This window comes from Felis catus, chromosome D3, assembly GCF_018350175.1.
Source record: "Felis catus isolate Fca126 chromosome D3, F.catus_Fca126_mat1.0, whole genome shotgun sequence".
In the NCBI taxonomy this organism is placed as follows: Eukaryota; Metazoa; Chordata; class Mammalia; order Carnivora; family Felidae; genus Felis; species Felis catus.
Window position 1 is genome coordinate 68,435,577 of NC_058379.1, and position 14,930 is coordinate 68,450,506.

The 14,930-nt window shown below is 49.7% G+C and overlaps 1 protein-coding gene across 11 annotated transcripts in view; it reads left to right on the forward strand.

The window, feature by feature from the left end:
• Window positions 1-14,930, forward strand: part of CTIF (cap binding complex dependent translation initiation factor) — a 297,353-nt gene that overhangs the window by 83,754 nt on the left and 198,669 nt on the right. For 10 of the 11 annotated variants that reach the window (XM_045042237.1, XM_045042240.1, XM_045042241.1 and 7 more), the window contains one exon: window positions 9,430-9,501. The exons of the other annotated variant lie outside the window; for it this stretch is intronic. In XM_045042237.1, coding sequence (XP_044898172.1) covers window positions 9,430-9,501 — 72 coding nt within the window. The remainder of the gene's footprint in view (window positions 1-9,429; window positions 9,502-14,930) is intronic. 11 annotated transcript variants of the gene reach the window in all.

Consider the following 14,930-nt stretch of genomic DNA (forward strand, 5'->3'; position numbering starts at 1 on the left):
AGATCATGACCTGAGCCAAAGTCGAGAGTCGGACACCCACCCGACAATGATTCCTATCATGGTGCCCCAATAATAGGATTTTCTACTGCACAGCCCTGAAGATTTTAGCCTGAGCAGATGGAGGGATAGACTTTGCAGACCTGAGATACGGGAGACCCTGGAGGAGTAGCTTTGAGACACAAAGCTCGAGAGTTCAGTTTTGGGACGTGAAAGGTTTTTGTTTTTGTTTTTTTTTAATTTTTTTTTTCAACGTTTATTTATTTTTGGGACAGAGAGAGACCGAGCATGAACGGGGGAGGGGCAGAGAGAGAGGGAGACACAGAATCGGAAACAGGCTCCAGGCTCTGAGCCATCAGCCCAGAGCCTGACGCGGGGCTCGAACTCCCGGACCGCGAGATCGAGACCTGGCTGAAGTCGGACGCTTAACCGACTGCGCCACCCAGGCGCCCCCTGGGACGTGAAAGGTTTAACGTAGCATTAATGTCTCCATGCTGATGAAGCAGGGAGATGTGGAAAGGCGGCGTTCAGAGGAAAGGAATGACCCGGAGACTTAAACGTCTGTCAAAAGTAGCATATGGATGGCATTTTGAGCCGAGAGTGAGGGGGCTTAGAGAAGAGGGTCCAGCATGGAGCTCTAGGAGTCTAAAGAGACCAGCAGGAGCTAACAAAGGACACTGAAGCCTGTCCAAGTTAACTCACTTACTCTTCACAACAATTCCGTGAAGGTATTGTTATTGTTGCCTGCTTAGGGGGCAGGGGAGAAACTGAGGCACAGAGAAGTTGCATAAGCTGCCCAAGGTCACACAGGAAGTGTGTGGTCAGTCTGAGGTTTGAACGGGGTGGTCTTATTCCGGTTGCCATACACTCAACCCCCCCTACCGTTGCTAGTTTCTGTTGGTGGGGGAATTGAGTCTTAGGAATAAAGTGGCTCATCCAAGGTCATAGAGTAACTGATAGAGCGGGAATAGGAACTCAAGATTCGCTGCCTCAAGAACTCAAGCTCCTAATCACTACATTATGCTGCCTCTACAACACGAAAGTTGGGGATTTTTTATTTATTTATTTTTTTTTTTTATTTTATTTTTTATTTTATTTTATTTTTTTAATTTTTTTTTTCAACGTTTATTTATTTTTGGGACAGAGAGAGACAGAGCATGAACGGCGGAGGGGCAGAGAGAGAGGGAGACACAGAATCGGAAACAGGCTCCAGGCTCTGAGCCATCAGCCCAGAGCCCGATGTGGGGCTCGAACCCACGGACCGCGAGATCGTGACCTGGCTGAAGTCGGATGCTCAACCGACTGCGCCACCCAGGCGCCCCTTTTCTTTTTTTTTTAAGATAGGACCAAAAAAGGCTTTCTTCCTCTCTCAAATCTCAGGTCTTAGACAGCACCTCCTTCCCCTTACACACAAAGCTTTTCTGGAGCATCACGTGGAGGGAGAATGGGCTCTCAGCCAGCGTGTGCCCCACCTCGCCTTCTTGTTTTTCCCCTCCTGGTCAGTGAGCCCGTGTGCCCAGCGTAAAGGAAGCAGTTGAACTTGTTCCTGGCTTTGAGAAGCTCAGTCTTTAGGCCAGTGGGATTCTGCTGCTGGCTGTCCCATGCCTGAGCTCCGGGAGGAAGTCTCGTCCCCTTTCTGGGCATTGCAAGAAAGTAGTGGCTCCCACGTGACTTTCAAATTGCTCTCTGGGTGTTCCTGCCACCCCCTTGGTTAAAAAGCCCTGGGTAAGATTACTTTTTCAATGAGTTTTTACTTTGAAATAAGTTCTGGTATAAATAAAAATGACAGTGATACTACAAAGAGCCCCTGTATATCTTTCACCCGGAATAGCCAATCGTTAATATTTTCCAGCATTTGCTTTCTATCTCTCTTCTCTCAGGGTGAGAGAAAGAGACAGAGAGGGAGGGAGGGAGAGATTCTATAAAGAGATTTCTCTGATTTATTTGAGAGTAAGTTGCAGATTCCCCTTTATTCCTAAACACTTCAGTGTGTGTTTTCTAAGAACGAGGACATTCTCTTACATAATCATAGTACAGGAAATAAACATTGAAACGGTATTATTATTTAATCTGTATTTAATCTTCTATTTCACCAGTTTTCCCGATTATACCCTTTATAGCAAAAAAAAAAAAAAAAATTCTAGGTTCCTCAAAAATTAAGCATAGAATTACCATGTGATCCAACAATTCCACTTCTGGGTATATAGTCGAAGGAATTGAAAGCAAGGACTTGAGCAGATATTTGCATGCCCGTATTCCTAGCAGCATTATTCACAATAGCCTAAAGGTGGATAGCCAGGCATCCATCAGTAGATGAATAGATCAACAAAATGTGGTCTATCTATACAATGAACTAGGATTGAAGCTTAAGGAAATACAGGAAATCCTATGACGTTTGCAACCTGGATGAATCTTGAGGACTTTCTGTTTATTTTTTTTAAATTTTTTTGTTTAACGTTTATTTATTTTTGAGACCGAGAGAGACAGAGCATGAACGGGGGAGGGGCAGAGAGAGAGGGAGACACAGAACCGGAAGCAGGCTCCAGGCTCTGAGCCATCAGCCCAGAGCCCGACGCGGGGCTCTAACCCACGGACCGTGAGATCGTGACCTGAGCCGAAATCGGACGCTCAACCGACTGAGCCACCCAGGCGCCCCGAGGACCTTATGTTTAGTGAAATAAACCATATCCAACAGGACAAATACTGTACGGTTCCACTTCTTTGAGGCATTAGACTAGTAAAGTCCACAGAGAATGAAAGCGGAATGGGAAAGTGGCGGTTAGCTAGGAGGACAGGGGCCTGGGGAGTTAGTGTTTGATGGGGACGGAGTCTTAGTTTGGGAGGATGATAAAACTCTGGAGGTGGATGGTGGTGACAGTTGCACAATGATGTGAATGTGCTCGATGCCGCTGAATTCTACTCTTAAACATGGTTAAAATGGTAAATTTTATGTTCTGTGTATTTTACTACAATTAAAAAAATGCTGGTTCGGTGTCTAATCCAAGATCACACATTACATTTAGTATCCAACATTTTTATTGGCTCCTTGAATTAAAAGCTGCTTATGCCTGTACTCATTCTGCCACTTTCTGGCTGTGTCACTCTGGGCAAGTTATGCTACGCCTCAGATTCCATATTTGCAACGTGGGCATAATGAACGTGCCTAGATCTCCATGAAAAATAAATGTGACTCTACGTAGTCGGCTTAGAACAGTGCCGAGATGTAAATGAACTCTTTATATATTCTGGCGAATTATTCTCGTTGTATGTGCTGCAAATTGTCTTTTACTTGGCTTTCATTTGGGTCTTGATTTCTGTTGTCACACAGAAGTTTTAGATTTTGATGTAGTTTAAAACCTGTCTCTTGGAGCCTGATCAACTTGGAAGGTGCTGTTGATGGATAGCGTGGGGCAAACCCAGCGTAATTTTTCCTCAATTTCCTCCAGTTGTCTCGAAATCGGTGTTTATGGATGGTCTCTCCTTTCCCCTGCCTTGAAACGCTATCCTTATCGTTATATAATCTACAGCCTAAATTCCCATTCGTACATCTGTTTGTTCATGGATGCGGTTTTATCGATTATCTCTTTGTCTCATCCTGTACCGAGTCAACTTGCCAGTTTGGCTCTAGCCTGGTAATCTCCTTGGACGTCGGGAAGTACAACCCCTGGGGGGACTTTGTACCATTGAGAAGTGGGGTGGTTCATGTTTAGCACCCTCAGCCTCCCCCACTGTGCTCAGTGGTTTCCCCCGTCTTCCACCAAGTCTGCTCCTAAAATACTGTCCCTTTTGGGGCGCAAATGACAGAGAATTGATTTTAATTGCTTTTGAATTGTGAGATAATTGAAATGTGCTGAGAAGAGCAAAGAATAATAGAATAAGCATCTCTTCTGAGTATAGAATAGACATCTGTCCTCCCGTTTATTACATCTTAACGCTGTGCCATCTGTGTTTCTGCTTTGTAAAGTAAGAAATGAATTATAGCAGGGGCGCCTGGGTGGCTCAGTTGGTTAAGCGTCCGACTTCGGCTCAGGTCATGACCTCACGGTTCGTGGGTTCGAACCCCGCGTGGGGCTCTGTGCTGACAGCTCAGAGCCTGGAGCCTGCTTCGGATTCTGTGTCTCCCTCTCTCTCTTTTCCCCTCCCCTGCTTGTGCTCTGTCTCTGTCTCTGTCTCTCTTTGTCTCTCTTTCAAAAATAAATAAACATTTAAAAAAATGAATTATAGCAGCAACAGTGGAAGCCCTACGCCACCACTCATGAATTTGATGTTCATCGTTTCCATTTATAAAAATGTCCCACTTTTCCTGCATCTTCACATTCAATGACCTTTTCAGAAGTACACCATCTCTTCCCGCAGAGGACTTGCTCCTAGCCGTAAACCAGTTTACCTTGAAGGAGAAACTCTCTAATGTTGGAATCAGGCATGTGGTGGGACAGATGAGAGTGCTTTGAGGTGGGGGCCCTTGTCTCCATTCTGGAATCATCATCTACAGATAAAGGACAAGTTCAGGGAAGGTCTATATCTGGAGACTTTTCTAGACAATGGCTCCAAAAAGGGGAAGGGGAGACAGGGGACGGGGGCTGCAGACTAAGAGCAGTCCCAGCATAGTGGGGAGGAGCTTTGGGGTCGAGAAGGGAGAGTTCCCAAGGGGCTTTCGGACCGGGGGAGGAACCCTCATCTCAACTGGGCACCGGACAACAGCAGGAAAGAAGAGGTCCCTGGGGCTGCTGCTTTGTCAGGCATGGGAGGTGGGAGCCTCATAAGCTCAGTGGGTACAGCTTTGTGGGATAAGTGTAGGGATTCACCCTTAATTCCTCCCCCAGGGGTCAGGAAAGCTGCACACAGCTGGACCGCAGTCCCCTCTCCAATAGCTTCGCCCAGGGGCCTGCCTGTATCCAGCCCCGGCTGGGTCTCTGGGGTGGGTTTCGCAGATTTGACCATCTTGCTCTCGTTCACACAGACCAGCCCCTCTGCTTGCTGCCTGTCTGTACCATGCTCTCAGACTCCCTTTATTTCCGTCTCAGCCTCGACTACCAGTGGAAACCCGAACGCTGGACTCTAGCCTCCTCGCCTGCTTTCCCCCTGCACTTCCCCCACCCCACCGCCCCCCGGGCTAGTTAGCCTTCCCTAACATAGCTCTGATGATGCCCTCCCCTACGAGGGTCGCTCCCCCCTCTTCTGACCCTGTCTACCCAGAAAAGGTCTCTGACTGCCTTGGCCAGAGAGTCATGCTTGCTGAGATCTGCCTCTGCGCTGGCCAGTGTTCCCCCACCTGCGTCCACACCCGGGCTCACGCTTCTCTGGGAATCCCCACTTGCCCATTTGCCTTCCCTGCACCCACCCAGCCCCCTGCCAAGGGCACAGTCTTCCCTTGGACATCTCCCCTCACCTGTGAAGGAAGGTGCGTGTTGCCAGTCCCACAGTGAGAGCACCCAGGAAATGCTTCTGGTTGGCAGGTACTAAGTTAAGGATGACTTTGACAAAACAGGGCCATCTCACAGGAGCTTGGAACTGCTCTGGGAAAGCCCAGCCGGGGGTGAGGTTGCATCTGGAAGTGCGTGAAGTCCCAGCCTTCTCTCTGCTTGCTTCTCTCTCCCTGCATGGAGGCTCCCTTCCCTGCCTTGCCGAGCCCAGGAGGAGGTGCGCCCACCCACGAACCACTGTTCTGGGATGTCACATCAGTGCTGTGCAGCTGGGGGTGAAGTGTTTGGGGCACCTGGAATGGGGGGTGGGAGACTTTCTCTGCGAGGTTGTCCCAGGATGGAATGAGGGGTGCGTGATCTCCCCCGCCAGTAGTCTCGCTGCATGTCTTGGCCATCCCCTACCCTGTTGGCCAAGCCCCGACCAGGAAAGGAGGAACCGCTGCAAGTCTATAAAGGAGAGGGATTACTTTCACAGTAGTTTGAACATTTTATGCAAATATATACATGCATTTGTGTATATGTAGTATTCAAAAATACATGTGTATATGTACATATATGTATTACTTCTTATTCTGAAATTATTTTAGTTAAACTTAGGATAGAGCTGTAAAAATAGTATAGGGTCAGGGAGCCTGGGTGGCTCAGTCGGTTAAGCATCCGACGTCAGCCCAGGTCATGATCTCGCGGTTCGTGGGTTCGAGCCCCACGTCGGGCTCTGCGCTGACAGCTCAGAGCCTGGAGCCTGCTTCAGATTCTGTGTGTGTGTGTCTCTCTCTCTGCCCCTCTCTTGCTCTTGCTCTGTCTCTCTCTCTCTTAAAAATAAATAAACATTAAAAAAAATTTTTTAAATAGTATTGGGTATTCCCATGCACCTGTCCAGCTTACCCTAATATGAACACCTTTTATAACCATAGTACCATAATGAGAACTAAGGACTTAACATTGGTATAATGAGATTTTATTACAGATTTCACCAGTTTTCCCACGAATGTCCTTTTTCTGGTCCAAAATCCAAATTTGCATCTAGCTGTCAGGTCTCCTTATTCTCCTCCAATCCATGACACTTCCTGGGTCTCGTCTTCTATGACCTTGACTTGAGGAGTACTGGTTACTTATTGCATAGAAAGCTCATCTATTTGGGTTTCCTGATGTTTTTCCTCCCGATGAGATTGAGGTTGTGCGTTTTTGGCAAGAACAGCTCACAAGTGATGTGCCCTTTTCAGCACATCACACTGGGGCGTCCATGATGGTGATGTGCTTTGTGATGGCCAATGTTATCCCTTCATCTCTTGGTTAAGGTGGTATCTGATGGAGTCCTCATTTCCCTTCCTATAATTAATTAATAAATATAATATACTTATACTTACACTAATAATCAGTATAATTAATGACTATCTTGGGAGGAGATGCTTTGCGACTGCAAGTATCCAGAGAGAGAGGATTTAATCCAGGCAGATTTTTGTCACCCAGATGACAAAAGAGCTGAGAAGCTAAATAACCCGAGATCAGCAATGGCAAGAAGCCAACGCCACCTCCAACCCTGAGTCACAAAAGGAGGAGATGGTGTTGCCAGCCCAGGGGTCAGGGTGATGCACAGAAGGCCTGTCTGGTGAGGTCTGGAGCCATGAAGGAGACCCGAGTCCCTGCTGGGAGTGCCGTCCGAGGCATAGAAAGAGGGGGGAGGCGCCTTGGTTTCTCCCTGTTTCCTGTCTCCCAGGGGCCAACCCCAGATGGAAGCCAGCTGGCCCAGGAGCCTGGGAATTGCAGTCTGCAGGGGTCAGTCCCTCTGTGGTGCAGAGCAGAGATGAGCCAGACGTGGGCTTGAGGGTGCCCTTGCTCAGGAATGCTGCCCCGCCGTTTCCCTGTGCCATCCAGTGATAGCCGTGAGTCACATGTGTCTGAAGCACCTGAAATGTGGCCTGGTCCAATCTGACGTGTGCTCTAAGTAGGTTTCAAAAACTTGGTATGGAAAGAAGAATATAAAAAAAAAATCTCATTAGTAATGTTTTATGTGAATTACCTGTTGAAGTGATCATACTTTGGATATATTGAGGTAAATGAAACATATTATTTAATTTAACCTTTCTTTTTCATTTTTTTTTTTTTTGAGAGAGAGAAAGAGCGTGAGCACAAGTGTGCGAAAGGGAGGGACAGAGGGCAGAGGGGGAGGGAGAGAGACAGAGAATCTTAAGCAGGTTCCATACCCAGCACTGAACCCAACATGGGGCACGACTTGGAGATCGTGACCTGAGCCGATCAAGAGTCAGAGGCTTAACCAACTGAGCCGCTACTGTGTCCCTAGCAGCCATATTTCAAAAAGGAAAAGGTGAGGGGTACCTGGGTGGCTCAGTCAGTTAAGTACTCCACTCTTGATTTCGGCTCAGGTCACGATCTCATGGCGGTGGGATCCAGCTCTGCCTACATCGGGCTCCATGCTGACAGCGTGGAGCCTGCTTGGGATTCTCTCTCTCTCTCTGTCTCTCTCACTGTCTCTCTATCTCTCCCTCTCTGCCCCTCCCCCACTTGTGCATTCACTCACACAGTCTCTCTCTCTCTCTCTCTCTCTGTCAACATAAATAAACATTAAAAAAAATAAAATATGGCCACTAGATCACTTAAATTACGTCTGAGACTTCTGTTTGTAGCTCTCGTATTATTTCATTTGCATAGCGCTGCCCTAGAGTATACTTGGACCAGCCTGTGTCATCAGCGCTGTAACCATGCCCTTGACCCACAGTCAGGAGGGCACGGCCGGCTAAGGTTTTACGAAACCGTGACTGCACTGGCCTTGAGCCATTCACACTCACAGTTTTGACCAAGTGTGCCAAACAGAAATATCGGGCTCCTCTGCTTTTTATGTAGCACACAGGGTGTCGGTCAAGGTCAATGTTCAACATTAACCTAAGAGGCTAGTTTTATTGTGTAGCACAATAATAAAAACACCACCATACAGGGGCGCCTGGGTGGCTCAGTCCGTTAAGCGGCCGACTTCGGCTCAGGTCATGATCTCGCGGTCCGTGAGTTCGAGCCCTGCGTCGAGCTCGGAGCTGACAGCTCAGAGCCTGGAGCCTGTTTCAGATTCTGTGTCTCCCTCTCTCTGACCCTCCCCCGTTCATGCTTTGTCTCTCTCTGTCTCAAAAATAAATAAACGTTAAAAAAACAAAAAAAACAAAAAAAAACAAAAAAAACAAAAAAACACCACACCACCATACAGCTAGATGGCACCTTACAGAAGAAAAGCTGTACTGTTACTACTGCTTCGCATCTAGACAGTGTTCTTATAAGTTTATAGAAGTCCTTCCTTTCAACCCTGCAGTCACCCAGCCTTGCTGGCCCCGTTTTATAGATGACGCAGTGAAGCCTGGGAGATCCATGAGTTTCAGGAACTCTCAGACTTCAGGGGCGTTAAAATGCAGAAGGTCAGTCTCACCCCCACTGATTCAGAGGGTGGAGGGCGGGGCCCAGGGACCCCCACGCAGCACGTTTTGGGGAATTTCACGCAAGTGGTTGTCAGACCACACTTTGGGGCACCCCAGGTCTCTGAGCTCTTGAGGGGTGAGTGCTGGGACTGGGCTGGAGCTGGGTATCTGGGAAGATCCACACGTATATGCCTCACCTCCAGCTCTAACCTTGACACTGTGGACGGCTGGCATGGCTAAAGCCAGGTCGGGCGGTCAGATGAGGTGCTGCTTGTTCAAAACACAGTTACCCCGTGTCGTGCGTGGTTGACCCCGGAACACGGCTGGGTCTTGATCACTCTGGTGAGTTTAGCTGAAGGGGAGTAACTTTGTCTGCCCCAAGCATACACCAGAGAGGGTCACCGCAAGGTGGAATTTGGAGATGCCAGCGTGGACCTGCGGGTAGGGAAGGATTTGCCGCTGAAAATGGTCAAGCAGGATTTTATCCTGACCCTACTGCTGAAGAGCAGGGCCATACCTGGAGGGCCCGGATAGGGTGAGGACGAGCCTGTGTGTCCAGCCATCACTGACCACCCCTTTCTCCCCTGCAGTGGACAGCGGACTGCAGTGAACAGCTGGACAGCAGCTGTTCCTTCTCCCGAGGGCGAGCCCCCGCACAGCAGGTAGGGAACCCGCTCTGTGCTCCTTTGGGGGATTGTAATGTGTCTTGTCTGTCTGGATTCCTGGGCTGGCCTGTGATGGCTCTCCTGGGAAGTGGTGATGTGGAGAGAGCAGGAAACAGGAGAGAGGAGGGTGCAGTCTGCTCTCCGGAAAGTTCTCCCTGAACCGCCAGCCCACAGCGAAGCACCCCCCTCCTCAGAATACATAGATTCCTAAGATTTTTTTTTTTTCTCGTAAGAGTTTTTTCATCACTAGATGATGTTTGCGTCAACATCTGCAAACAAGCGCATGCCCCTTGGGAGGAGAGTGGATAAGTGATACGTGGAATGGTATAAGTACCAGCGTGAATGAACTTGGAGGCTCACACATCGGCACTGGGAATGGATCCCACAAACAGGGGAACCCCTAAGGTTATGGTGCTGGTCACTTGAGATCACTTCTGCTCCAGGTGTGCAGAGGACCCGGAGGGGCAGAATGTGGGGATAAGATGTCAGCACCTGGTCCATTCCCCCCGCCCCAGCCCTCCAGTTTGCTGGACCTGGCTGGAACCCGCTGTTTCCCTCCCTGCTGCTTGCCTGTGAGATCCCCTGGGGGGTAACCACACAGGTGTGGGCTGTGCGGCCTGGAAGGACGAGGTGGCAGTGCTGGTGACCCCCAGGCCCTGTGTATCCTTTAGGTGTCCAGAGGCCAAAAAAACCATCCATCCCCAACTGTCAGCCCAGCCTCACACTGTGTCTGTCCAGACAGATAAATGGGGAGCCTTTCTGGGCTCCTGCACTCGCTTGCTCCGAATTTCAAAGCAGCTTCATTCACACATTGCCCTGGACCCACTCGTTTGTGTCCGACTTCTGTCCCATGGCACTGGTTAAATCAACTCCTCTCTATTCTATCCTAAGGGAAGATGGTCAGTGCCCTCTATTCCCGATCTTTCTTAGGTTGCAGGGCTTTTTACACCATGGTGTGTGGGGATAGCTTCCTTCTCACACTATAAGTTGTTTGTGTGTGTTTCATTGTTTCTCGGCTAGGAGGCCATTAACAAGAACCCTGGGGTGGGGTTGTGGGTAGGGGAGGAGGCACGAGACCCAGGTTGTCCTCTTTGCTCTGCCACAAACTTGGTAGAAATTCTTTTCATCCTCAGCTTCCTCATATAACAATCGGGAAACTCAATGGCCTCTGAGGGTCCTTTGCTTCTCCATGCCATTTTGTAACTGAGGTCCACGGAGGTATAATGACCTGACCAAGCTGGGACTTGAACCCAGGTCTCTCACTGTACCCTTCCCCCATTTGGCCATTTACCTTGCCTTACTGTAGTAGGTGTCCTTCTATGGAGGACTTTTATCCTCGTCACTAGACTGCCAGCGCTGGGTCAGGGACCCTGTGTTATCCTTGCTGAATCCCTAAGGCCTAAGTGCCCTTAAGGCCTGGCACATGAGGAGCACCATTTGCCAGTTACCCTGGGGTTTCCTACATGAAGATTCCCTTAACTCTTCAGCGGCAGAAGTGGGCTTGGATCTGGGGACTCAAGGACCAGATAAAGGGTTCCAGGGAACAGTTGAAGTTCTTGGATGGGGGACACAAGCAGCTGATAAATGAGAGACCAAAAAGCTAGCTCTCTGTTATTTTGTCAGTAGGTGCCTCGTTCTGGAATCTTCCAGACTCTTCTCCCCCCCCCCCACCCCGTATCACCTTTTGTGGGCCCCCTTTTGCCACTGATTCCCTCCGGTCTTATTCCCCTGTCACTCCCAACAGGATTCAAAGGGGCTGAGAGTGGCTCGTGCTCCTGCTTGCCTCCCTCCTCCTGTGCCGTCCTTTCATGGCCAGGTTCATGCCCCTGGGGGATGGTGGGTGGGGAGTTGGCCAGACAACAGGCTGATGGAGCAAGGCTGGGGGCCTGTGGGACCGGGCACCCTGACACCACAAGCACCAGCTGACCCCCATTCCCGCCTTTGGGGAGCAGCTTAGCAGTTAGCTTGGGGTAGGCGGGGTTAGATGAAATGAAATGCAACAGAATTTAAAGAAGAAATCATAAAAGTTCCTGTTAGACTTTTTCTTGGCAGGTGGAACTGAGACACAGGTTCATTATGGAGGAAGAGCCCCAGGAAGGTGGAGATGGGGTCTGGTTAATACAAACCTGTCTCACTTCCCTGATGTGCCCAGAGGACGAGGCCTTTTGGGGAGGGCTCTCCTGCAAGTCATGGGGCCATCGGCCCTGCCACCGCCCCCATGTAGTGTCCCTCCATCTGATCATCTCAGAGGGAGGAAGGGTGGAGGGGAGAAGCAGAAGAACAGCCAGGGCACTGAGACAACCATGACCTCAGCCACCCAAGGATTCAGGTGTGTGTCTTGTGGGTTGTCGGGATCAGCTGTGGTGAAAGAGAAGGCTACTTTGCCTGAGTCCTGGGGAGGCTGCACCCCACGCTTTGTGAAGCTTCTTAGATCCAAGGAAGACTTCAAGGGTGTTTGTGGAGGGGTTTCCTACAGATTCATCAGCCAGGGGGTGTTTGTAGAGGCTTGGTGCTAAGCCCTGGGTTCACCTGAAGCATGGCCTCTGCCTTCAAGGGCCTTACCATACAGTTAGAAGGACACGATACATAGTATAAAGGACAAGACATGCTCAGGGCAGGAGACATAGGTGTCCAAAGGGTGGCCCGACCTCAGGTGTCACAGTTAAGGAACCTAGGTGGGGTGAGCAGGGAAGGTGGGACTGAGCCAGACCCTCTGGATGGAAGGCCACATTTTGCACTCTGGCGCTGTATACATAGTAGGTGGAGAGGCACGAGTCTGATTGAAATAATGTCTTCTTGGTTCAGTGGTGAAAGACCTGACTGACATGGGTGATTCAATTAATTTAGGGGACAAACAGTAGCGTGGTGTAAACAAGGTGGAAATTTCTCTCTCTCTCGCCACCAGCCCGGGTGGGTGTTTGGGATTGGCATGGCAGCTCAACAGTGTCAGGACAGTCTCCTTCCTTCTCATTGCTCTGCCTGCTCTAGAGCATTGCCTTTGTCCTTAGTGGCCCATGCTGGTTCATGTCCGTGCTCCTGCCAGTGGGAGCTCTGCCCAGGACCCCAGGAGCCTTGGACTTCCCCTCATGAAGTAGCCATCTTCTCATGCCCTCAGGTGGAGGGATCAAAGCTGGACGGCATCCCAGGTGACTGTGTTACAAGGAAAGCCCTTAGCTACACTGTCCTAAAGTAGCTCCCTGATGGAGGGGGAACCAGGGAGCTGCCATTAAAGGTGCATTTGCTGGGTGCAGCTCTGATGGGTGCATGGGTACATCCTTCAAAGCTCCCTTCATCCTGGTCCACCAGGTGCAGAAGCACTGCCCCCAGCTCTTAGGAACCCCTACCAGCCCCATGAGCCTCCCCACTGTTCTCACTGCCCCCTCTCATCCACACAGACACCCTCCCTCAAATTCATGTTATAATCAAGCTGTTCCACCTACATCTGCCTATCCCCTCAGGCAGCTGGTCAACCTTGAGATGCGTCCTAGGGCTGCCTCTACATCCTTGACCACCCCTGGCCCAGGGCTTTACACCTAGTAGTAGCTCAATTAAGACTCCTGAGACTACACTGAGTTGGCACAGGCCCAGTCCATGCAGTCAGTCCCTGGTGGGGCCAGTTGCTCTGGCCACACCAATTTTGCTGTTTCTAAGGTCGTTGGGATAGTGGGGGTGGTTCTGCTACCCCACATTCACCCATGGGGGAGAATTTCAGGAGGAAACTAAAGGTACTTGGAGATGGGGGTGGCTGGCTGAGTGGGTGTTCTACCTTGGCCACACAGGCCCAGGAAAGTGGGGTCGGCAGGAGGATGTTGAGATTCTGTGTTCTGCCCAGGAAGCTCTGGATGGCGGGTCACAAACCGTGCCCTGAATGTGTAGCCCAGGTGTAGGCACCATTTGGGGATTAGCCATGCACTGAGATTATATTTTGTTATTTCAACTAATGCAAGGAGACAGGAAAAACCATTGTCTTCTCTGACCCCTTTCAGAGGCACGACGTGGGGGTAGCCTAGGGTGGGTTAGGTCCCATGAAATGGGAGGGAGGGGCTCAGAGGAGAATGGGCTACAGATAGTCCTGAAGAGGCTTGTTCAACTGCCTGCAATTGGGATTTGGCTGTATTGGGGATTATTCGGCATCCTGGCAGCCTCTTTCCAAGAGACCTCATCCAACACCTAGTCACTGAGTTAGGAAGTTGCAATAGTTTCCAGCTTTTCACTGTAGTAGGGGAATCATGGTGGAGATGATTTGCAGGAAAGTAGCTGATGTGAGAGTGTGCAACCTGGTGCATTTAGAAAATGTCTCAAGGTACCAGCATGGAATTTAGCATTCAGGGAAGAAAGCCAAAGGCATATGAGAGTTTGTATGAGGTCAGGAACTAGCAGCTCTTGTCTACCTGCACAGAAGTGCCAAGGAAAGAAAATGAATGTGTACAACAGCAGCAGAGCCTCTGATTAGTCCTTGAGAAGGACTTCCTCACTGAGGAATTTATTGGCCCGTGGTGTTGGCTGTAGAACAAGGCGATGAAATCTTCACTGGGATCCTCATGGCACCCCCTCCTTATCAGGCGGGTTCATGCCGAGCCCTGGGAAAGGTGTGGGTGTGTTAGAAGTGAGGTCTTTGAGTCCTGGCTGTTGGCCTGGATCCCACATTCCCTGGAATGACGAGAGAAGGGCACTTTCCCTGTGGTATCATGATGCCCGGTAGCACGTTGAAGCCTCAGGAAGGAAGGAGTGCAAAGAGCCTTTGTCCCAAGGGCCACGAGAACCGGATGTGGACCCAGGTGTAGCACACATTTCAATGCCTCTTCTGCAAAATGATAGACTTCTCTGAACCTCTCTGGAAATCTCTTTCATTGTTCCTGGGTCTCCAGAAATGAGCAATTGGATGCAAATAGCTGCTAAAAGCAGCAGCAAGTGTGGGTTTTCCTGATTTCTCCACCGTCCCCTTACTCTCCCTAATAACCTGTGCCAACCTGTGGCCAGGTTTCTTCTAGGGGCCAACTGACTCTGATCCAAGAGATGGCTGGTGGTAGGCAGAGGTGAGCCTCAAATACACAGCTTACCTCTGACCCACAGGAAAGGGGAGGAGTTTTCTGCCAGTTATCTTGCTGCCCTCCAGTAATTATAGTATTTGGTCCAGTGCCAACTAAACTCATGAGCACAAATGATATCTTAGTAGAAGTGCCTAGATTTTTACTCAGCTTCTGTGGATATTTAAGAAATGTGTTCATGGCACTGCTCTCTATTTAGTTAGTATTTCTTGAGTATCTGCTGGGATCTTGGCAGACACATATAAGCTGGAGCCTTTGGGCTCACTGCCTGTCTGTACAGTAGAGGCCAGTTCACATGGAAAGGGCTGGCTGAAGGCACCCAGTGAAGTCCCTCAAAGACACGTCCTGACCACAGATTCTGCAGTCATTCCCAAGAGT